At 37.8% G+C, this 24,011-nt stretch overlaps 1 protein-coding gene across 5 annotated transcripts in view; it reads left to right on the forward strand.

The window, feature by feature from the left end:
* The window catches only part of LOC145775851 (VWFA and cache domain-containing protein 1-like), a 41,079-nt gene that overhangs the window by 11,984 nt on the left and 5,084 nt on the right, over positions 1-24,011 (forward strand). For 3 of the 5 annotated variants that reach the window (XM_082587235.1, XM_082587266.1, XM_082587258.1), the window contains 18 exons: positions 1,619-1,763; positions 3,559-3,648; positions 7,613-7,756; positions 11,418-11,467; positions 14,257-14,395; positions 15,123-15,272; positions 15,875-15,992; positions 16,226-16,337; positions 16,639-16,804; positions 17,440-17,582; positions 17,717-17,895; positions 17,988-18,098; positions 18,295-18,429; positions 20,552-20,744; positions 21,033-21,197; positions 21,521-21,599; positions 22,033-22,330; positions 23,188-23,300. In XM_082587235.1, coding sequence (XP_082443361.1) covers positions 1,619-1,763; positions 3,559-3,648; positions 7,613-7,756; positions 11,418-11,467; positions 14,257-14,395; positions 15,123-15,272; positions 15,875-15,992; positions 16,226-16,337; positions 16,639-16,804; positions 17,440-17,582; positions 17,717-17,895; positions 17,988-18,098; positions 18,295-18,429; positions 20,552-20,744; positions 21,033-21,197; positions 21,521-21,599; positions 22,033-22,330; positions 23,188-23,300 — 2,530 coding nt within the window. The remainder of the gene's footprint in view (positions 1-1,618; positions 1,764-3,558; positions 3,649-7,612; positions 7,757-11,417; positions 11,468-14,256; positions 14,396-15,122; positions 15,273-15,874; positions 15,993-16,225; positions 16,338-16,638; positions 16,805-17,439; positions 17,583-17,716; positions 17,896-17,987; positions 18,099-18,294; positions 18,430-20,551; positions 20,745-21,032; positions 21,198-21,520; positions 21,600-22,032; positions 22,331-23,187; positions 23,301-24,011) is intronic. The other 2 variants (XM_082587243.1, XM_082587250.1) reach the window with 2 other exon arrangements.

The following is a 24,011-nucleotide window of genomic DNA, read 5'->3' on the forward strand; positions in this document are numbered from 1 at the left end:
ATCTTTCAAAGTATAAGATCAACTTGAGAAGCAAAAAATGGTGGTGGCCATTATTTCGTTTTTGTATTGATATGGCAGTCAACAATGCTTTTCAAATATATCGCCATCGCAAGACCGATGCTGGTGAAATTCGTTTAGATGCTCTGGGCTTCAGAAGAGCAGTTGTTGAATGTTACCACCAGCTTTATCGAAAAGATGTTTCCGATATACTGTTTCCGGACCCAGGGCATCTCCGCAACCCCATATAAAATACAGCACTGCCCAACAGTGGATCATAAAAGGGAAGCAACGCCACTGCACCAAACCAGGATGTTCTGGAACATCCCTTTATTTTTGTGAAACCTGCAATGTTGGCCTGCATCCTCAGTGTTTTAAGGAGTACCACGTGAAATAGATGATGTCAGAATTGGGCTCTTTCAGCTGAACTCAAGCCGGGTGAACATGTGAGACGAAATGGTTTCAAGCCAATATAAAGTACATTTTTACGATAAATCAATATCGCCAGACGTTGAATCAACCAAGAACATTCCTATCTTTTGATACTGTGACATTTATTTGATTCCTTAACATGTAGTGATTTCTTGACTTTTTTGTCCTTTTCCATTATTGCTTTGGTTGAATACGTATTAAACTAAACACTGACCGAGAAAACGTTTTCACATTTATTTTATATGCCCCCTCCTGCTTCTAACGTCAGTTTAAACTGACAAGCCAAAAATTGTTGATAATTGTCCCCCCCAAATTTTTTTTTCAAAAATATTGTTTAATTTGGTTAAGATACCTTAAAAATAATATAACAATTTTGTTAAAGAGGTGAATTTCTTCAACCATAGACAGATAAAATCAAGCAACCACACGACATTTAACATAATACATTAAAGTGAACATAATCTAAGAACGTTTTCGGCCATACACACGTTAGCCCTTTTCAAGTTACGAAAAATAACTGATTTTACATCTACATTGAAAATAAATAACTGATCTACACAATGAATTGAAAAACGAGATGCATAAGAATGAAACGGCAAAGCAGGGGAGAAAGGCACATCACATGGCGGTTAATTCCACGAGCCAAAAAGCGCATCATATGACGAATTAAGAAAAGACGTTAAGCAGATAGAAAACGCCTGCGGCAAACAACTGCGTATTGAGGCGAGGATTGCAGGATTTAATGAGTAAAGCCTAGTGGATTTTAGTGTCAAATTCGGTAAAACATTCACCCTCAACTCTAAAAGACTCCAAGGATGGTTTGTTGTTGGAACATGTTTGGCAATCGAATATACAGTATGGTCTTTAATGGCACTTTTTCTGTTCCAATTAGCTAAATCTAAGTGCTCCCTCACTCTCGTGGCCACAAGATAATTTACTGGTGAAAGCAATACACAAACAGTGTTTTTTTTGCCATTGCAAAAAAATTTTGATTCAGGAGGATATGGGTTAAATTGTCGCCAACGTTATCTACATAAACAGTCAATAAACCATTTCGTATCAGGCCACACTGGATTTAGCTTAAAAATGATTTTATTTTTTTGATAATAACAAAATAAATAATAAATCTATTTTTGCAAGAATAAACTACAAACTTTTACAAACGTTTTTGCATTTTTTTTATCATTAGTTGGCAGTGCTGGCTTTCGCAAACAGAGCTGAATCGTGGAGGAAACGTAGTGAAGGAAAAGCTTGTTTTTCCCAAGAACTTGCCCAAGCAACTTTGCAAAATAAAAAAAAGCTTTCAATGTTTGTCGATAATTTACTTCCGGCCGGTGAGTAGGCTATGTAGGCCTACGTGTACTGACGAACATCATTCAGTATGCAGTAGCCTGCTCTTGATGATGCGGATAGTTTCAATGAAACAAAGAGTTCATATCAGCAGCATAATAATCTACAGTAAGAAGCAATTCAGATGATTGAAGCCAGATTGCATGCATTTCCTCCCCACTCCGTGTAACACCACAATAACGTTTTCGACCCAAACTTACGTTATGACGATGCCTGACAGTTCGGTTGGTTAGCTCCTCACCTCGTGGACATATACGCTTCAAGACCAATTAAGCTGCGCTGGTTCAACTGTGGAGATGTGCGCTTGAGCAACTCATTTTAAGGACTGCTTTTCATTGATCCGCCCCGATAGCTCAATTGGTTAGCGCGTCACTTCTGGAACGAAGAAGCTTCAAGATCAAGCGGCGCTGGTTCGACTCTCGGGGTGTGCGCTTGAGCAACGCACGTTAAGGACTGCTCTCCATTCAGCGGCATCTAATGGATGGAATAGTTCCCCGGCAACGACACTTCAACAATCGGAAACTTCACTCTGTCAATCTCGGTGACCGGGCATGCGTCAGTGATTTAAAACCTCTACAAGTATGCGAAACTGCCAGGATTAGGCTCTGCAAAAAGCTTTCCCAGTCCGAGGATAAAGATTCAATCAATCAATCAGGGCACCTAATGAATGGAATAGTTCCCCGGCAGCAACACTTTAGCAATAGGAAAACTTCAATCTGTCAACCTCGGTGACCGGGCCGCGAATTTTTTTCTCCACGAACTTTTTGTTACTTCACATAGAGTTTGTATTTATAGCCTACTGTGTGAATGCAACGTTTTTCGATGGTGTGTTTGGTTCAGTGGTTTCGTCTTTTACCTTATGTTTGTAAGGACATCGGTTCGACGCCCATCGAAGTCAATTTTTTTTCTTTACATTAATTTTCGCGGTGCACAAAAGCTTTTCAAAAAAAGTAAGGTTAGGGTTAATTCTTAATCAATTCGGAAAATCTTACTTTTAGACTAGTGACCAGAATCAATTTCTTTTATCAACTTTTTTTAACTTGACTAGACTAAGTGTGTCTCCAGGCTACGTTTTTTTTTTTTTCAAATTCAATGTTTAGATTTGGACCTGGAGCGTGAGTATCGGCTGAAAATCGGCTGCTGTGAGGGCGAAAATCGTTATAAACAGTTACACGCGCCGCGCGGTAACCAATAATGGCTACACTTACAGAAATATGCAAATGAGACAAAAAGTTCGTGACCGGGCCTGCATCAATGGTTCAAAGCCTCTGCAACCATGCAAAACTTCCAGAATTAAGCTCTCAAAGAAGCTTTTCCAGCCCGAGAACAAAGATGCAATCAATCAATTTGACAAACCCTTTTAAGCTTTCAGCATCATGTGATATTTGGACAGCTGCAACTAACTTGTGCAGAAAATGTGCTACTTTTCCGGTGTAGGTCATAGTCGGCCTTTGCACCTTATTGGTAAATCCAGCACTTGTTACAATGGCTGGTGGCCAAGGAAACAAACTCTAAAACTAAAATCGTTAAATCGCTAGGGAAATAAAATTGCGGTCAGGAAGTTTTTGGAAGAGCTTTGGGGAAGTCTGTTTGGCAGCGCCTAGCAATACTGGTCGTGGTTGATGATAAAGGAGTGGGGAATCATCATTCTAAACAATTGCAAGTGGTCCACTATGCAGAAAAGATCGAAAATTATGAGAGCGACTGGCATAGCAATTTATTTTTGTTGCGACAAATATTCTTAGCATTGAATAAAATTGCTATTTGATACGTTTTCAGGAGGGTCCTATTATCAACTTGCTCTGGATAAAGCATTTGATTATTTCGATGGATCACTGAAGCTGCATACAAAACGTCACAATCATTTAGGTAAAGTTTATTTGTGAAATGAAACCAATAACATACGCAACGTAAAAAAAGAACAAAAAAACTTGTGATAGCCCAATTGGTTAAACACCTGAGTTTAAGAACGAGGAAACTGCAAGATCAAATGATGGTGGTTCGACTTGCAAGGAGTGTGCTTGAGCAACGCATTCACAAACAACAACGCTTATAATCGGAAACTTCATGCTACCCAACTACGTAACCGGATTACGTCAGTGGTTTAAAGCCTCTGCAAGTTAGCAAAATTGCTATAGGATTAAGCTTCAAAGAAGCTTTCTCAGTCCGTGATAAAAATTCCTTCAATCAATCAATTATCTATTATTGGCCTTGATGCTTGTTAAAACTGTTCCGCGTTGAGGAAATAGTCGAAGAAGCGATATAGTTTGTTTTAAGCTTCTAAGGCAACACTATATACAGGGTCTCCGAGAGAAATCATGACTGGTCGGGAAACAATACTAAAAGTGGGCCCCAAAAAAGTGTTTTTCAGCAAAAATACAAGTAACGAATTTGTATCATGCGTTGCATCATGTGTCTTAAGCCGAACTTGGCTACTTTTCTCATTGTGAAATTGAATTCCTTTAAAGTTTCGATTTTAAACAACGTATATAGCCTATCTATATAAAAAAAACTTCTCTCAATAATTATGAAAATCAACAAAAATCACTCGACTACACTTGCAGCAAACTTGCCATTGTTGCTCAATATTTTCTCTTGAAAGAATTGCAGTAAAGTTATATGATGTGCACATGCACACCTCATACACGGTGCCTTTGGCCACGGCCGTTTAGAGGAGAATTTAGGTCCAGTATCAAAACGATTTTCCGGCCCCAAATAAAGGCACTTCCAAGAAAAATGCACCATATGCAAAGAATGCAGTATAGTTTGTTCAAAGTCTCTAGTGTTAAGGTAGTGTGGGCGTGTTTGCTGATGAATTCTTGTCTGTTCGTTGTGTGGAATCCTGCAAGAGCCGCTTTTGGGTCGGTGATAACGTTTCCTTCCTTGACAAGTCTGCGTCACTACGTCGCGTTGGTTCCAGTCATGTTGTGAATCGAAATTGCTATAGGTGGTAATTTTAGTATAACTTACAGTAGATAAAAGAAAAACTGTAAACACAATGCAGGCAATGAAAATAGCTCAACAAAGCATTCAATCCATTCCGAACCTTTTGCAATACATTGCAGTTACGGATCACAGCATCAAATAATAAAGATTTTGCAAGGTCTAATTTGATGCACAACATGCATAAACTGTTCACTCGGTTTTGAGTCTTGGTGGAGCGTAAACAAATCTTACAAATTTCTGTGCGCTAGAACTACGTTTTCAACAACCGTTGAAGATGCTGGTTTAGGTAACAAATTTTCAAAGCAACAAAAATATTTGGAAACGTGTTTTGAAAGTTGCAATCATTGATTTCCTTGAGTAGATATCATGAGGTGATGCGTTCCGGTTTGCTGGGTACCAACTTATCCAAAATGTCATTGTTGTAGGCCTACAACTTGTTTAAATTTGTTCCACATGCCTACCACTATAGGCTACACATCTTCCATAGGACTTCAAACTTATCGATGATATCTGAGTTTATTGATACATTTGTGAATAAATTACCAACAGCTCGCAAATCTTTTGCAACATAGCGTAGGCCTACAGTAGAATAAATTTCGTTTGTAAGATTGAGCTGGTGAAGCGGAGTTGTTGGAGCGTTCTGTCCCAGAAAATTTTTTTTTTAATTCATAGTTCCTATAACAGCTTAAGCTTGCGAGTAGCCTACTTTCCAGCTTTCTGTAACTTTGATTACATTTTTATTTAACTTCATCAAAGTCATCAGCTTATTGTCCATTCGTAGTCGTCGTGTGAGCCTCCTTTGGGCCAAAAAACATTGAACATTCTTTATCGCTGTAAAAATAGGTTAGTAGAGTGAATCTCGCTTAGGACTGCAATCCACATAATGCAGAGAAGCACAGGTTTAAAACTGCTCGAGTAGGCTGCTTGGAAATGGTATAGCTTTCTTTAGAATTTCCTATCTGGCTTGGCTGCAATTGAAAATGACATAAGCTTAGTCGATCAATTACACTACTCAAAAATGATATAATATTTGGACAACACTGCACACCATGAACTCCAACTTTAGTCCATTTAAGAAATGACATCTATAAGCAGAAAATAGGCAAGAAGGGTTTACTTTCTTCAATCTTGCTTGGCAGTTTTCCAAATATGTTGGATCCATTATCATATGCCTGGCAAACGCGTCAAGGTGCAGTTGGTCAGTTCAGTTCAGTTCAGTTTATTTTTTGTTTTGTTGGCGAAAAAGAAAGACACAAAAAGCAAAAAGACAATAAACACAAATAATTCGCACAACAAGGATGGCAGCGAAAGACCAAAAGGTCACCAAAGTCAGCTGCCACCCAAACATTTAAACAAAAGACCCAAAATTAAGAACATTAACACATACGGTATATAATATATAGCACAATACCAGCACTTTAATTTGTAAAAATTAACAATGGAATTAACATTACATTAACAATGGAATAACACAGGGCAACATAAAAAAAACATTGTGTAGAGAAATAAGCGGATGATACGTTTCAGGAGTGATCATTGTACAAATTCTTTAATAAACATTTATATTTAAATTTAAAAACATTATAAGACTTTTCTTTTATTTCTTTTGGTACTTGATTCCATAGTTTCACTCCATTAAAACATAGCATCTTCTTACCAGAGTTTGACGTTGTAGAAGGCAAATATAAATCATTTTTGTGATTCTGACGGGTTTTATGATGGTGAATTTCATTTACAAAAATAAAGCAGCCAGCAAAGGCCTGGGGCAGCATTTTGTGCACATATTTGTACATAAATTTTGCAATTTCTAATTTAATAATATCGTCAATTCTAAGCACATTAAATTGGTGATAAAGAACAGTTGTATTTGTTGACCTCGGCAAAAATAAGCAGGATCGAATGAACTTGTTTTGTAACACTTGTAGTGGAGCAAGCAATAATGTAGAGTTTGCTCTTCCGCAATTTATAATCGAGTATTGGATCTTGGATTGAAACAAAGCAAGGTCAAGCAAGCATAATACACACTTAGGCAAAGCAGCACTAGTTTTCAAGTTAGAACAACATAACAATGATCGAAAAATACTTGTAAATTTGTAACTACGCATTTCATTCAAAAATTTGTTTACTTTTAGGTTGATAAATTTTTATTTTAGTATTAAAAATGGGCACCCCTCAAAAGTGACAAAACGAAAAACTACTCTTTTTTCCTTTACAATGTTATGCTAGGGGGGAAAGTAGTCCGACTTCCCTCCACCCCTCTCAGAGCCCCTGACTATATACGCATCATTTTGGCCGTGAATGCACAAAATCTTGAAGACTTAATTTTTAACATGAACGAACCATAAAAATAAGAAATACGCCAGAAAAAATAAAAACATTTGTTAGCTACAAGGCATTATTTATATTGCAGTTAATACTTTGTTCCGCCGTAATGAAATAATCCAGAAAGCGGTGTAGCCTAATTGCTCTAGCCACTGTTTTCATAAAAAAAAACACATCTCTAACTCGATAAAAAGCCGCAAACGATGCGCATATTGTCAGTAAGTTGTTGATTGTGGGCACTGACTTTATTTGTTCAGTTTTTGAGCATAACACTTTACATGATTTGTTTCTTTATTTGCCACCGGAGCAGATCTGTTTGTTGAGTCGGTCTTGGTCGCTGACTAAGGAGTGTGGGCCGAACCTATAGCGAGCTATATAGGAACCATATAGGTTCGGCCCATATCGGCCCATATAGAAACCTATAGCATAAAGGTCGCCATGGTTGAAACCTTAAATTCACAAGAGAAAGCCAAAACTGCATACTATAGCCTACTGCAGTTTTCTTGTATTAAATTGACATTACGGTACTGGAACACTTGTCTTGTAAAGCCTTTTTACATTTTAGCTGATTTTCCGACATCTACAATTCACTTTATATCTGATGGATCACCAGACGATAGCGAGTCAACCATCTTGGAAACATTACGAAAGAGAACACTGCAATTCAACTATTCCACTACTCTGGTAGCATATGGAGTTGGGAATGATGGTAAATGGCCTATACGTAGACGTACGTGTTTTGCGATTGTAAGCAATAAGCTTGCCATACAGATCTTTCACCGCATTTAAATGCTGAAGAGTATTAACGTTTTTGACGAACCGCATCACCATGCCAATCTTGCAGTTGACATATGTCGCTATCGAAAAGGTTTCGACGACTAATCCCACGTGATTGCGCCTTATGTGAATGTAGACCAGGGCTTCCCGATTCGTTTATCACCCCGCACCCCATGGGATTGATGAAGCCAATCTCGCACCCCCTGTTTTGAAGCAGAGTAGTTCTGAGAAAAAATTCAAAATACGTACGAAAACAACGCAGAAAAGCAGCTCACCGGCCTTTACATGGCTAACGAATAGGAAAAGGGGCAGCCTTCAACAACGTAATCACACAAAAATGCAAAAGCGAATAAAGAAATAACACAAACTGAGAACATAATGGCGTTAATCAAGATCTTTGAGCTTTCTCTTGCCTCTTCTTTGAAATTATCTGTTCGAAACGTGGAACCTTGTGGGACAATGCAATGCGCAGATCATTTTCGGGGTCCAGGGCGTTGCGGTATTTATTCTTTATGTAAAGTAGAGATGAAAATCCCGATTCACACAGCCAAGTGGTAGCAAACGGAACCAAAACTTGCAGTGCTTTCTTCGCCAGAGTTGGATACCCAGTTTGAACACTGCACCAGAAAGTTTCGAGTGAGCTGGACTCATAAAGCAGCTTTGTCGATTGGCATGCTTGCATGTCTATCAGATGTTCCTTATCTTCATCCTCATCTCCCATCTTCTCTAATTTGAAGGCAAAGGGGTTGATGATCCAAGCTTCCGGTTCTTCCAGATCTCCTGGGGAGAAATATCCGTCAAATGACTCTCTCAGGCTTTCCAAATGCTTACTAATTTCTGCCTTGACACTTTCTTCCAAGTCCAAGTTGCTGTGTTCCAGTATGACTTTCTCTAGCAAGGAAAAATTAGCGAAATTCTGCTGCAGGATACGCCGACTCCACAACGGCAGTTTCTGTCTGAAAGCACGCAACAAGCCACAAGCGGTCACAATATTCACATTCTTTCCCTGTATCGAACGATTTAGGTCATTTAGATGTTGGAAAACGTCCGCCAGGTATGCCAACATAGGAGCAAAGTTAGGAGATTCAAAAGTATGCACAAGAGCACTTTTTCGTTCTTGTAGAAATTGTTCAATTTCCAGTCTGCGCTCAAAAAACCTTTGCAAAACCTTACCTCTGGAGAGCCACCTGACGTCTGTATGAAATAGCAGCACAGAAGCACCGTCATCAAGATCACTGCAAAATGCTTTAAACAACCTGTGATTCAAAGCTCTTCCTCGAATATAATTAACAATTCTAACACACGAATCCATCACATTTTTCAGAGTAACGGGCAAAGTCTTTGACACAAGAGCTTGACGATGAAGAATACAATGAGTATTCATCACCTCTGGAATGTCATTTCGCATGAGAGTAACAAATCCGGACCGGTTTCCTAGCATAGCTGGAGCACCGTCTGTACAAATAGATCCGATAGCTTGCAGCGGAATGTCGTTAGTGTTAAAAAAGCTTTTAAGCAGATCGAAAACATCCCTTGCTGTTGTAGTTGTTTCGAGTGATTTACAAAAAAGGAAATGTTCCTCGACGGCATCCCCCTTTACATAACGAACAAAAACCAAAAGTTGGCTGCAATTACTGACATCTGTCGATTCATCCAACTGAACTGAGATCTTGGCGGAAGAAGCTTTGATATCTGACACAACTTGATCAAGAATATCAGCGCCAATATCATCAATTCTACTCCGGATAACATTGTTTGACAGAGGAATCTGTTGTAGTTTTTTAGCGGCCTCCTCACCCAGGACAGCCTTCACCATTTCCAAAGCACAGGGCTTGACAAGAGTCTCCGCAATAATGTGTGGCTTTTTCGTTTTTGCCACTTCGTATGCAACTTTGCACGATGCAAAAAGTAGAGGCTTGTCCACGGGAGCAAACCCTAACCTTGGAAGTGTTCCTTTGTTGTCATAGCGTGCCCTTTTAGCCTTCAAGGAATTAAGATCGTTGCCTGCTCTTTTGTTTCCACCGTGTTTAACTTGGAAATGTTGGCCAAGTTTTGATGGCTTCAGATTGCAATTGGAAAATACAGCATCGCAGAACATGCACTGTGGTCTGTCCATGCCATCCATGATTGTTTTAGTAAAACCATACTCGGTGTAATCTTCTTTCCATTTTCGAACTTTTTTAGTAGTCATGATGAAATTAGTTAGGCTGCTAGTGAAACACAGTTACTTAGGGATAAGCTACCATAAGGCTATCCTAAAGGTTACAGCCATTAGTAATTAGTTAGTAAGAGTTGCACTAATGACCAATCCTTGGTTTGCTTGCACTACCTGCCCGCTGCCCTGCCAAAAGCTGGCCACAAAACACCATTTAGGCCTACTTACTACATGCCAATTGTAAAAACTATAGAAACAATGCCCATTATCAACAACAAACATTATCAACAACAAACAGTTGCTAGTCAGGCCAATATCAGTTCTGTTTTTAGCCTGTCTAGTAGCTAACACTTTCCTTTTCGTAAGTCAGTCTACAACTCAACAACGTGAAAAACTTCGTTCTCGTTTAAAACGCATTAAATTGCCAATAATGAGCGAACAATTGCCAACAATGAGCAAATTGCTGACACAATATTATCGCATTATCCCTCCAACAATCACGTGACGATCGAACCACAGCCTTTTTGTTATCAATTACTTGTCAGGTGGTATTTTCTTGTTGTGCAGTGTGCTGTATGGGCCAACATAGAATGCTCTGAGAGATAATCACCACCTCCGTCGTCAAACAAAATCCATCTCTATATATGGAATAGCTCTTCTTGCTCGGTGGATTCTCGCACCCCCAGCAACAGCTTCTCGCACCCCCTGGGGGTGCGAGCACCCCCAATCGGGAAGCCCTGATGTAGACTATAAGGTTAATGAACGTGGCTGGCTTTCATTTAAGATCGAGATGAATTCTCATGGAATAAAATAGCTTGAGTGGCGTCACGTGGTGTTTACGCTCTTTCGTTTCTTTTCTAGTCCTCGCTCGTAGGCTATTACAATTTTTTATCAATTTCTTTCCCTCTTTTTTGTCATACTATATTACAATCTGATATTTGCTTTGTTTATTCCACCACACCCAATGTAGAAGTAATACTAAGATTTTGAAGTTTATAAATGCTTTGTGCCAATTGCTTGCGCTACGTCCAATGCCAATTTTTTTGCAAAGGTTCTTGATTTTTTTTCTTCAATGCACCCATCTGAAAATATACAAAGTTCAGTAGCCAACCTGGAAAAAAAGTTTTGCTTTTTGGAGGTGCAGTGTATTTTTAAAAGCAATTCATGCAATACAATCAGTTAAGTCGGCAAACAATGGTTATATGGACCCTAATAGTAAAGGATGCAAGTTTATTTTTGACTAAACGGAAGCTTAATATCTATGATCATTTTTTGGTGTCGATCTAATAGCCTATGTGTTGGCTAGTTTCAGAAATGGGCCTCAAAGGTGTTTATACAAGTAGCCTATCTCGTGAAAGGTTTAAGAACACAGAACACGTTCAAATTTGTAAGCTTTAAATTGAAAAAATAATTTTATCCTTCTCACTTGCTTTTTCAGATTTTACAATATTGAAAAATATGGCATCAATAAATAATAGTAAAATCCAGGTAAGTTATCTTCAGTTAATTTTTATTTCGTTTTGAAAGATTCACAAATTAACTCACAGTAACACTGTGATATTAATTCACGACTTTAATAGGTCTTAAATGCCTAACAAACTTCTGACGGGATAAATTTATTAAGTAACGCAAAACCAAGGAATCCAATAATGTGGAGAATAAGTTACATTCTATCTCTTTAATTCCGTGAAGAAAACTTGTACATTTCTTTTGCTTTCAGCCGCTTGCCTTGCCAATACACGTAGGCTACTTGCTGACTGACGACACATTACTTTTGATAAGCTGTGGTGGCAGTATTCTAAGCCTTTACATTGATAATTTAATTCTCCTCATGTCCACCATGTTCGTCATGACTTGAAAATCTCAGTAAAGCATCAAAATTACGTAACTGATCCATGGTAAAAGGCATCGCATTGGCTATAGTCAGTGGCGTACGCAAGGAGAGGGGGCATTGGGCCATGCCCCCTTCAAAGAATGTTAATTTTTAGCGTTGTTGTGATTGTGTATTGCAAACATGTTATTGTGCAAGAGTGGTCTTGGATAACAGGGCCGTATTAACCGCTCCTCATAACCCCCGGAGAAGCACGGTTGTTTAGGGGCCCACTCATTTCAATTTGTTAATTTTTTTTGGCTATTTGAAATGAAAAAAAAAATGTTGTAAATAAATTTTGCTACAGAAGCTAAGCTCGATCTTATAGCTTAAATTACGCAAGGCCCTATTTCATCATCAGTCGTCATCTCCGCCTGCAGCAGATTGCGCATCAACATGGATTATTTGCTTCCAAGAGTGGCGATTTTGAGCCAACTCGCCCAGTGTCGCCAAGTTGAGTCCGGTCCGTGATTGGATGTTGTCTTGCCTCATAGCTAAAAGATCTTCTGTTTTCGTGTGGTCAAGTAGCCTTTTGTTGGTCATGCTTCTCATGATGTGATTTTGGAAGGTAGTGAGTTTTTTCACTGTTGATGATGTCCAATTTACGCATTCTAGACTGTACAGCACGACTGGTAAAACGTAAGGTGTTGAAGATTTTTGATTTCAGTTTAATTGGGAGTCTATTGGATGTTAGAATCTTTTTGTTCTTTTCAAGTGCTGCCCAGCTTAAGCCAATTCGGTGTTGCACTGCAGTCATTCCATCGTTGGTTGCGGATAGCGACTGAGGCCCTATTTACCTCTTTCAAAACCCCAGTTGCTGGGACCACATCTCTGTTTAGTGGCCCACCCTTATTCATATTTAGTTGGTGCAGCGATTTTAGGCATTTTAACATAAACAATGTTACTAGCCTATATCTTGCTATGAAAACTCGACATTTTGCAGCTGAAGTTGCATCCATCGGTATTGTTGATCATCATTTTGGAATGACTATTTTTAAACTAACTGAATTGAAATCAGCAAAACCAGAAAATCTGTGATTTTTGTTGAATTTAAAGGAGAAATAATAGCCTACTGCGCTCTCGCTTTCTTAGAAAACGTGTTTCAAAGGTTGATGGCATAATAAGACTTGTCTAAAATTAAATGCTCATGAAACGACGAAGATGTTCAATAATAGCATCCAGAAGCGTTGAAAGGGATTATCCAGCGCATACTTTTGCATTCGAGGTGATTTTTTTTTTTAATTCAAACACATTTTAGCATTTAAGTTTTTTGTAACTACCTTGTTTAAGTAGGCTGTTGTGTTTTCAACCCAGCGTCATATTTTTTTAAGACAAACACTGCGTCATTTTTTTGTCTAGTTTTTACTTTTTGCATTTCAAAAATGATGCAATTTCATCTTTTGGAGATGGCCTTTTTCACTGCCAAATTATTCTCTGAAAACCTCCCTGTAAAATCTTTAAGTTATTTTAGTTAAAATTCAATAGATTTTTGTATTGTTATGTAGTCAAAGATGGAGTCCCAACAGATCGTGGAGTCAGTCTGATGTTTTTAATCCGAATTTCGCAACCTAACGGTTTAAAAAATGTTTTAGATAGATTTACTAAAATGTATAGCCCGCCAGTGAATTTCGTAGGGAAAGGGGGAGGGGCGAGATGGTGTTCAGGAGCGCTCAGCACACGGTCCTGTAGGGTAGGCCTTCTTTTTTGTTATATATATTCAGAGTGCGATAATTTTTGTTTAAAGTATCGTAATAAATTGCTTTCGATATTTAAACTTTCACAAAGAGGTTCGATTTATGCGTTATCTTAGTACATTGCCTGTCAACCGAACTATTTCAGTTTTTACTTATCCGTTTAGGCCTATACTATCATGCTTTTCATATCCACATCCACATATCCAATAATTCAATCCCAAACTACAGTGATATTCGTAAAGAGCGTGAGAGTTTATGTTTCACCAACAAATAGCCTCGGCTACCTTAAACTTTGGTCAGACTATAAAGTATAACATTAGGCTACTTTTAATAAAAAAAATGTCAAGTTAGGCTATATGGAATTCTCTACTGCTCCAGTGACAAAATCCTGCGTACGCCACTGAACGTACCGTCAATACTTGTGGTTCATAAAAACTATCGTCAATGCAAGCTGAGTATGGTAGGCTACTCTTACACAATATGACTTCTTGGTTATTATTGGCAAATGGGTGTTTTTTCAATTTGTTTTTGTTTCGATTAAAAAAAAATTCGAATGCCCTCTTGAGGAAATCTTGCGTACACCACTGGTTATAGTGTTTACATTACACATATTGCCATGAAGCTAATTGATATTGCTTTATGGCTATGAAACACCATACACAAAACGATGATTTAAACCGAAATATAAAAACAAAACTAACATTACCATGCAGAGAGGACGCTTTCGACCTCTCACTGATCTCGTCCTGTTCCGTAACCAGTTGATTGATTTTTACAAATCCACTTCATCACGGAATTCACAAAGCAAAGACCCCGTCTGGTCGGCTCCATATATTGATTATATTGGATTAGGTGAAATTCATTGTGGTACCTTGATATTAGTGAATTAGATAAGTTTCCCGTTCTCCGCGATAGCTCAGTCGGTTAAGCTCCTGATTTTCTGTATGAAGAAATCGCAAGATCAAGCAGTGCTGGTTTCAATCTCCGGGTGTGCGCTTTAGCAACTCATTTTAAGGACTTCTACCCATACATCAGCACATAGTGGATATAATAATTCACAGAGAACAACACTCTGTCAACCCATAGTCAGTCGAATGTCCTTAGTGACCATACTTTTAAGTAGGAAAATTAAGGATGACAATTCTTGATAACATCTGCTAGAAAGAAAAGAAAAAAGTTTGATGTATTTTTGCAATTTGCATTTCCGTTTCTTTATTCTCGTTATCTTCAATACAGCAATTATCTGTGAATTTGTAAATGGACTTTACGTTATAATTCCTAATCGGGTTGAACTGAATGTTCCGTTTACACCCAAAAATTAAACGTAGCTATCAATGAAAAAAGTTGACATTAGAAGCAAGCTGATGAATTGTTCCAAATTTGTGGAATTTACAGAGATGCACACTCATCTTCATTTATCTGCTTGTAGCTTTTTTTCAACCTGTGTTTTTAATTACAATGTTTATTATGTTTAAGAATGCATCGAAATTGAAGGACATCTACAATTGAATTGCATTGTATGTTGACTAAGTGGAAATAAAACTTTCTGTTATTATCTTTTAACATATCAAATATTTAGGTCAAGTCATAACCGGAAGCTTACCTGTATATATCAACAACCAATTAGTTGGAGTCGCAGCCGTTGATGTCTCCTTGGATGATTTGCTTGCAGAAACTACCCACTTCAGACCCAATGATTATTCTTATGCATTTGTGATTAATCAAATCGGTAGATAAAAGCGTAATATTTACCTACTAGAACCGTTTGAAGTTTTGCAATCCTTTTTACAAAAAAAATCTTGATCATTAAAAAAATCAATTTTGCTAACTCACCGACATTAGTGGTAGGATTAGTAGTTTGGTTCTTCTGCGTCGTATGAGCTGTTCTTCCGGACTAAGTAGTTTGGTTTCGTTCAGACATGTGCAGATGGGGCCTGGCTCCCTCACCGGGATGCGAGTGTGGCGCCACAGACCAGACAGTAGATCATGTCGTCCATGACTGCCCAATCCATCAACCACCACATGGAACGCTTGGACTGAAGGCCCTGGATGACGAGACTGTCGAGTGGCTGATGACATCATGCCCAAAAAAAAAAAAAAGAAAAAAAAAAAAGTAGTTTGGTTTATTTCGTTGCACGAAAAAACAAACAAACAATGCGTCGAATGAGAATGGGGCCCGAGAATCTCATTGGTATATGGCCAAAACTATCTTTCAACGAACTTAATCATGTCATTGAATGTTACATTTCAATTCAGTGTTTATAGCAATGCGTTTTCAACAGACAATGCCTTAAGTTGTCTAATATCTACCGTACATATGTTACCATTCAGGTCATGTGGTCAAACACCCACTGTTTCCACATTTAGAAGACGAACATTCCATCTCCGTCAGTGTAACAGCTTTCGAGAGAGACGCAGAATTTTTTTCAGTGCTCAATGCAATACAAGAGTAAGTGCGGTTCACATCATGCGTAAACTTAAGCATCGTCTGTGTTCGCTTCTTTTTATAGATATATTCAGCAATCCTACAATATGTTTAAACTACAGTAGGCTACAGCTGTGAATATACGCATTGTTGATAGGCCTACTGTGCTGTAGTTTATTACTTTGCAAGATCGTTGCTTACACACAGGTAATCCTTGTTTTTTCACTTTGGTTCACAAGAAAATAATTTTGTTATAGCGGTGAAGCTGGCAACAAAACCTTTGTAGCCACAAAATTCCTTCCATATGGAAGCAGCAAGAAGCGCGGTGTTGTTCAGCACCGAGTGCTGTCGGGGTACTACTGGAAACCTGTAAGTCATTTTTACATGATACAAGTATTCTCTGTGAAAGCGTCACATTATTAAATGGAGCTGTGATGAATTCACAAGAAAAGCATTTGCTGATCATAACCTCGAGCTTCTATCACAAACAGAAGGCAGACAGCATTGTATTAGGTTGCACCATATGGTTGCACAATTTTATGTAAACTACAATAAAACAGACAAAAACACTTTTGCCTACTCAATATGGTAATGGCCAAGTCGTTTGCTTTCAATAAATCGAGTTCTATTTGCTTGAACTGTAGACTGGTTATACGTTTTAACAACGCAGATCCCCTACACCGAATTTATAGTGTGCCTTGTCATGGACGTTAATAGCACCAAGTCAGTGTTGACTCCACAAGGATCGCTTGCTGCTGGAGATTTTCTTTATCATCGGCTTGACATTCTACCTCCACAATCGTCTTGTCTTCATTTGAATAGCTTGTCCATCAAAGGTTTGTTTTATCAAGTTCTCGTAGTTTTGTATGGCCTATGCCCTGTTGCAAACTGCCGAAATAAGTTTTACGAGTAGGTCGAACCTGGAATCGACAATATTGTTTTCCTTTTTTCAATAAATACCGTTCTGTAGATAAGTAAAATATATTAAATCAAACATTCTATCACTAACATTATCACTCGTTACCACACTGGAGAATTTCATACACTATATTTATGTATATTTTTTGTACATAAATGCAGCCTACTTACTGTATAGGTAGTAAAAAAGGACACGGTAAGATAATACATAGCAGAGTTTTAATTTTTAATGCGAGGTTTTAGAAGTCAAGAAGAAGGTTTTAGAATGAGTTCTTCTTTCGTGTGAGGCAGAATTTTAAAATCTTTAAGCATCAGGTGGTGGAAAGTTAGGTCAAAGTAACTTTGTCCACAACTACCGTACCATGCATTCTGTTTTGGTGCCTTATAGATATGGCATTTAAAAATGGTATGATCACCACCAACAATAGTTTGTTTTTCTTGTCACATCTACAGACCTGGTCGCATGGAAAGTAATACGCTAACCTAATAAAGCGTTCAATCGATCTGTACTAGTTATAAATTGAAAATTATTGGTTTAACATATGTCTTTCAGACAAAACTTCTGTGTTTCTTTCTTGGAAAGCTTTTTCCAATGTTGTGTCAGGAGTAAATCTTCGTGAAGTTGTCACTCAAGAATATATGGAAAATATCGCAAGTTATATGGAAGGAAGGGAAAAGAATTCAAATTTAATCAAAGTACGTCATGTATAACTGCTAAACATTTTAGAGCATTTTCTTCACTTATTGGTACCGTAGGTTTATCTAATAGCCTATGTTTATAAAACAGAACAACTTCCGTAATACTCCAATATGGTCAATCCTTGTTGCAGGATGGTATTAAAGACGAAGTGGTCGCAACCTACAAAGCACAAGAACTGTGGTTAGAAGAGACTAAAAACAAAACGCAAGAACAAGTTTTGTGGCGTTTCCTCGGAACAAGCGACGGAGTTTTACGGATATTTCCCGGAACTCAGTTACCTGATGCTTACGATCCTACTCAAACCTCTTGGTTGGCAAATAAGATTTAAACATTTTTAATTTCTTGAGTGTCGCCTACTTCATGGTTCGTTAAAAACCTCATAAGCACCTTTTATGTTATAGGTATCAACTTGCCATAGTACATAGAGGAATGAACATTATCACTCCTCCTTATGTTGATGCTGCATCTGGTGCTCAAGTAATTTCAGTCAGTAGTGTACTGTTTCAAAAGAGGTGAGTTTGAATATAAACTAATCGAAGGGATGAAATTACTTTTAAAACTTTGTAAATTCTCATTTTAAAACTAGTAGTTTGTACTGTAATTGGTGGCCTGTACCATTTTCTTCTGCAGTAATCTATGTATTTTAGAAGATTACACTTGCTGTTAAAAAGAATATGCTGTTTTTCAATGTAGGCTACTTGGTTTCAGAACGTCAAACAATAATATAGATGAGCTTCAACGAGCCAAGATTTTTGGTGTGGTGGCGGTGGATCTTTTGTTTTCGTATTTTCACCGAATATTCATGGACATGTATCCTGCTTGCAAAAAGCAAGATATATTCAAGTACTGTATGATTTACATGACATACGTTTTTGATAAAAACAAAATTAAAAATCTTGACATTTACTAAAGTAAAGTTTATCTTAACCAATTGGATATCTTAAATGTCACAAATAGGGTTGGACTATCCGGATAGAGGTTAACCGGATAATCGTTTACGTCAACATTTTTGTTTTCTCTGTAATCCGGATATAAGTTTGTCGGTTGACCGGATAACATAAAAGTAACATTTCTAATACGTTTTACATCTTTTTTGCAAGTTTGTTTATCTTTGTCTGTGACTGTGACAATTGTGAGTTTTTGTGACTCACAAAGAAACGCGAACGACTGAAATTATTATTTTTGTTGATGCATGTAGGCTATCGTAAGATGAGGACTGTATAAAGGAATTTAGTTAAAAAGTTTTGAATTCGAGTGCGCACTGTGCACTTTCAACTAACTAAAGTTTAGAGTTATTGACATGGAATTTAAACAATTTAAAAGTGAGAACCCTCTAGAACCTTACCTATCTTGGGGCTACTTTCTGTGAGCAAGAAATGGGGATAGAAAAAATGTGAAAATATAAGTTTTTGTAAAGTTGGATCTGCAGGAACAAAACTTCTTTTATGTTTACACGATTTAACAATCAATCCGTTGTGCTTCATAAACATACGTAGCAGATAGACCTGCAAAGAATGTTGAAAATGTGTGACTTTTTCATTCAGGCTACATAGCATGTGTGGACATTCACAATAATCTGTGACTCTGTGTGACGGTTAGATGATGTTGTAAGCTACTATTTGTGTAAATTTCAGAACAGCAAATGGAAACAAAGTTGTCTGAAATTTTCGTTCGGTTATGCTGTTTCTAAAATGTAAATATGCGGGTACGTTATCCGGATAGTAAAATTTATTGATATCCGAACTAACCCTAGTCACAAAACGCTAATTCAAGTGAATTAATTTTTGTGATTTTTCACTCTTTTTAAGCCTAAGCCCATTTTAGTAGTAAGACCCTATAATCTATGTTGTTTCCCTTTATGAGAAGATTTTTTCATAAACACTGTTGTAAAATTTTCAAAAATGCAATTAGCCTAAAATTGGAGAGGTCTGTATGGATTATTGGACTCATTTGCCATAGTTTTATATGGCCTATGCCCTGTAAAAATGAGATAGCCTTGAGGACGTGCGTGATGTCGCTTTGCGTACAGCCGGCTTACATTAAGCGATTATACTGAGACAATGACCGGAATAGCATACTTCAAATGAATTTTGGAAAATTCGATGGCTTTTAGCAAACGCAATTACTTGAGTTTTTAACCATTTGATATTTTGTTCAACATTTCCATGAAAATTGTTCTAAACTCTTTTTCTTAAAATCGCATACAAAGCAACCCGGTAGGTGCTATAAGTTAAAAACCATTGGAGAATACAAAATGGGAATCGAAAATGTCCTCCATTCAAACAATTAATGGCTTTGTTGTTGCAAATGGTTGTTCTAATAGGGCTAAATTTTATTCATTTTTATAAAAGATTTGTCATCTCATCGTTTAGGAATAGATCTTGGGCTATAGCATTGACAATTAGGTAACCTTGCCATCGTTCGTCCATCAAATGTGTTTTCAGCTCCCGCGTCTTAGATGACGAAACTAAAGACTGCATGTGCTCTAGTAGCCTATCTGTGTAGTTTAGAAAACATCGGTGACAAAAAGATAGGGCCTCGGCAGGCCCGAATTTAGGGGGGGGCAGAGGGTGCAGGTGCCCCGGCCTCCCGACTTTTGAAGGGCCATCCTACGTGGAAAAAATGTGATTTTTTTCCTTTCAGCCTTTAAAGTTTCTGCAAAATGCTGTGCAGTGCTGGATTAATGCTACTGTAGACGTAGAGGTGGCATTTCGCGCCGTAGGCGCGAAAATTTTTTTTGCACGTGGGCCCCCCGATCTAAAAGTTCCCCGGGCCCCCCATCATCTAAATCCGGCCCTGGGCCTCGGCCGTATAGAGTCAAACAAAAAAGAGGTCTATTCACGTTAGTCTTGTAACAAACAAACTGTTGAGTTAATAACCTAGGTTTTGTTGTTTTGTAGACTATTTACAAGGCACATTATCTAAGATACGTCACCAACACTTGGCTATGCTTTGTTTTATTTAGATGTGTGCTAATAGATAAATCTGGATTCGTCGTGCTTATTGAGGAATACATATCTGATCAAAACGAACAACACGAAGTAAAGCACATATCAGAGGTGGAGCCACAAGTTACGAGCATTCTTATCCGTGACGGCGTGTTGGAAAGAATCAATTGCTCAAACATAGAAAGCGGCCTGCTGCAAAGATCATATCAAGTAGCCTAAACTATTATAATTTTCATTGTGTCAAAGTGAATCAACAATATTGCGCGTTCTTGACAGTAGCCTACTGATTACAATACCTTTTTCTCAACCTTTGCTATGTTGACGTGTATTGTTTTTGATATGATGGTAAGAAATAAAAACAATTGAACTGAACTGATATTTTTTTCCGTTTTTCATGTTCATCAATTTGATATAAAATGTTAGAAATTCCAGATTACGCAAAGAAACATGCGAAATCTCCAAATCATTTAACGTTCTCTGGCGTTTTGATTTTTTTAGGTAAGAGACAACCAATCGTCTTTCATAGGAACATACGGAGAAGGATACTTTCATCTTATCGGATTCAAATTTTTTCCTGTGCCAAACACAAACGCTTATTTAATAATTCGAACGCTGACCACAAGCCAATGTGTAGGCGCATTTGTTTGTCAATGCAGTTCCCTGGTAAGTCGTGTTAAATTCCTCCAACTCTCTGTGTTAGTGTCGCAAGCAATCTGTAGGCCTACCTTGACCAAGTGTCATTCACAGTATGACCATGGTGGTACAAAAAATATGCAATGTTGATTTTTTAAGTTTCTGCGTCCCTGGAAATTCTCCGGGCCTTTTAAATCGTTCTGGGACTATAGTGTAGTTTCAAAACTATTCCTTAAAACCCTCTGTCAACGATGCTTTTGAAGCGACTTATGCTTTCAATAACTTAGCCCATATTCATTTATGAAACTAGTTGTCAGTTGTCAGTGGGTCAAAGATTAAATTTTTATTTTAAGGATTCTTTCGGGAATGGGAATCCTTCATTGGATTCCAATAACGGCGGAACAGCAAGTTCATCATCAGAAGGTGACGGGGGTGAGTAAAAATTTGTTGAAAGGCACAGTTTGAAAAAAAAAGTTCAGATTTTTAAAATAAGTTTTAGCGATTGTTAAATGTAATGGACAAATGTAATTTCGAAAACTTTTTAAAACATATGCAGCAGAAGCGTGAAACAATGCCTAAATTCATATTGCCCATGATAACCTAACGTTTACCCCATGACATCAATTGAAATTTTTTTTTAATTCCTGATTCATCTGGGTTATTCATGATCATTGGCTTTGGTACTGGTTACTGTAGTTGGGTACGTTAAACTCTTCTCGTCGTCATTTGTCTGTAAATATTTTGTAAATTTTGCCTGCGTTCTCGGTGTTTTGCAGTGTCCCGAAGTGTTCTTGCTTAGCAAATTGATATATTAGGCTACCATGTTTGTCAATTTGTCGTATTACGTTTTTTTTCCACCGTGCAGGTCTATCAGTGAGCAAACGTTCTCTGGAAAGGATGCGAAGGAACTCAACGAGCCAAACTACGCAAACGTTCACATTTGCTACGACAGTAGGAAGCGGAGGACAGTTTTCAGGAAGTGGAGCATCCAATTCAAATTACTTGGAGAATTTTAAAAATTTTCCAACGCCGCAAACTTTTGTCCAAGACACAGCGGCAACTCCCATTTGCATTACAACTTGGGATGACATATACTGCGAGTGTCCGTGTGCTAGTGAAAACCCTTTCTTCAGTGCCTGCTTAAACGAATACAATTCTAACAGGTGGGTTACTCGGAGATGTGAATGCACCAACAGCGGATCTTTTAAGCTGCCAATTAAGCTAAGTGTCTGATTGGTTAGTCCAGAATCAGTTTGTGCCAAGTTCATCTGTAAATCAGTAGCCTAACAGGGCCATTTTTATCAGCGGTTTATGGTTGATGCATAAGCGGAAAAAACGGTCCTGAAATTAAACTTCTTAATCGGTTGATGTGCTTAATCCGTGAATGCATCAATGGTTGATGCAACCATGGTTGATGCAACCAATTCTTCTAGTTTTTAACTTTAATTTAAAAAAATGTAATTTAGCATTGCGGTGTAATAGCATGCAAAATGTATTAGTGTTGTATCAGATCAGGCACATGTTTTTTCTTACCTGGCTATACTTCGTTGCTTTACTGGCAAGTGCATGTTTGAATTTTGCCACTAAATAGATTTTTGAAGGTTAAATGTTATTATTATTATTTATTTGTATCAGACAAAAAGTCCATAGAATTCAAATTTTTAACAATCATCACACAAAATATCAGATTAGCACAACATCATGCAGGCTATATCAAACAACATGCAAAATACTGTTGTTGTACTGTGAATATAAAAATGTAGAATTGAAATAGTAATCAGAAGACATAACATTATGCAAAAGTGGATTAATAGATCTTTTGCCGCGTTCTGCAAATGCATAGCAATTTTTTTCTAGATGGAGCATCAAAAGTTACAGTAAAACGTCGTTCTGTAGGCTACCTGATATATACACTCTCAGCACTATCGTATCTCGACAAATTGTGAATAATTCTGTACGAGTCGTTGTAAGCAACTCTTCTGCAATTTAATTTAATATGTTGGTGTAATTGAATTTGCAGTAAAACGTCGCCTCCATGCACTCCGCAAAGCCGTGTTGCTGCACCTCTGCAGCACTTGGAAGATCTTTCGAGTTTGCCAAAATGCTACAATATAACCTTTGAAGAATTTTTCTGTAAGTAGAAATTATGTGCGCTAAAAACAACACTTTAACAATCGGAAAAACTTCAGTCTGTCAATCTCGATAACCGGTCCTGCGTCAAAAGTCTCTACAAGTGTGCGAAACTACCAGGAATAATCTATCAATGTTTTGTCTGTCTGAGAATAAAGATTCAAAACCAACCAACCAAAATTGCATTTCAGTCTTCAGAATTGACTATAACCCAATGTTTCATATTTCTCCTTGGTTTGGTTTTGAATCTTCATCCTCGAACTGAGAAAGCAGTTGATTGGTTATACCTGGCAGTTCCACATACTTGTAGAGGTTTTGAATCACTGGCGCACTGCCGGTCACCGAGATTGGCAGATTAAAGCTTTCGATTGGTCTTGGTGTCTGCAAATTAATTCATCCATTAGGTGCCACTAAATGGTTGGAAGTCCTGAAATGCGTTGCTCAAGCGCATACCTCGAGAGCCGAATCAGCGCCCCGCTTGATCTTGAATGCATTCCTTACTTTTTCATTTTGAAACTTTTCGTTTCTGTCCTACTACTGTAATTAAGGTAGACAGAATGGCTGAAAGTAGACAGCTATAAACATTAAAAAAATCGAACAGTTTGTTTCTGTCAAACTTTGGGCTATAATAACATCGAAAAGGAGGAAAATAAATAAATCTAACATTCACATTTCACATGTGTATGTTTACATATGTAGGTTATACTTCTAGTC

This window comes from Aplidium turbinatum, chromosome 1 (assembly GCF_918807975.1).
Source record: "Aplidium turbinatum chromosome 1, kaAplTurb1.1, whole genome shotgun sequence".
Lineage (NCBI taxonomy): Eukaryota > Metazoa > Chordata > Ascidiacea > Aplousobranchia > Polyclinidae > Aplidium > Aplidium turbinatum.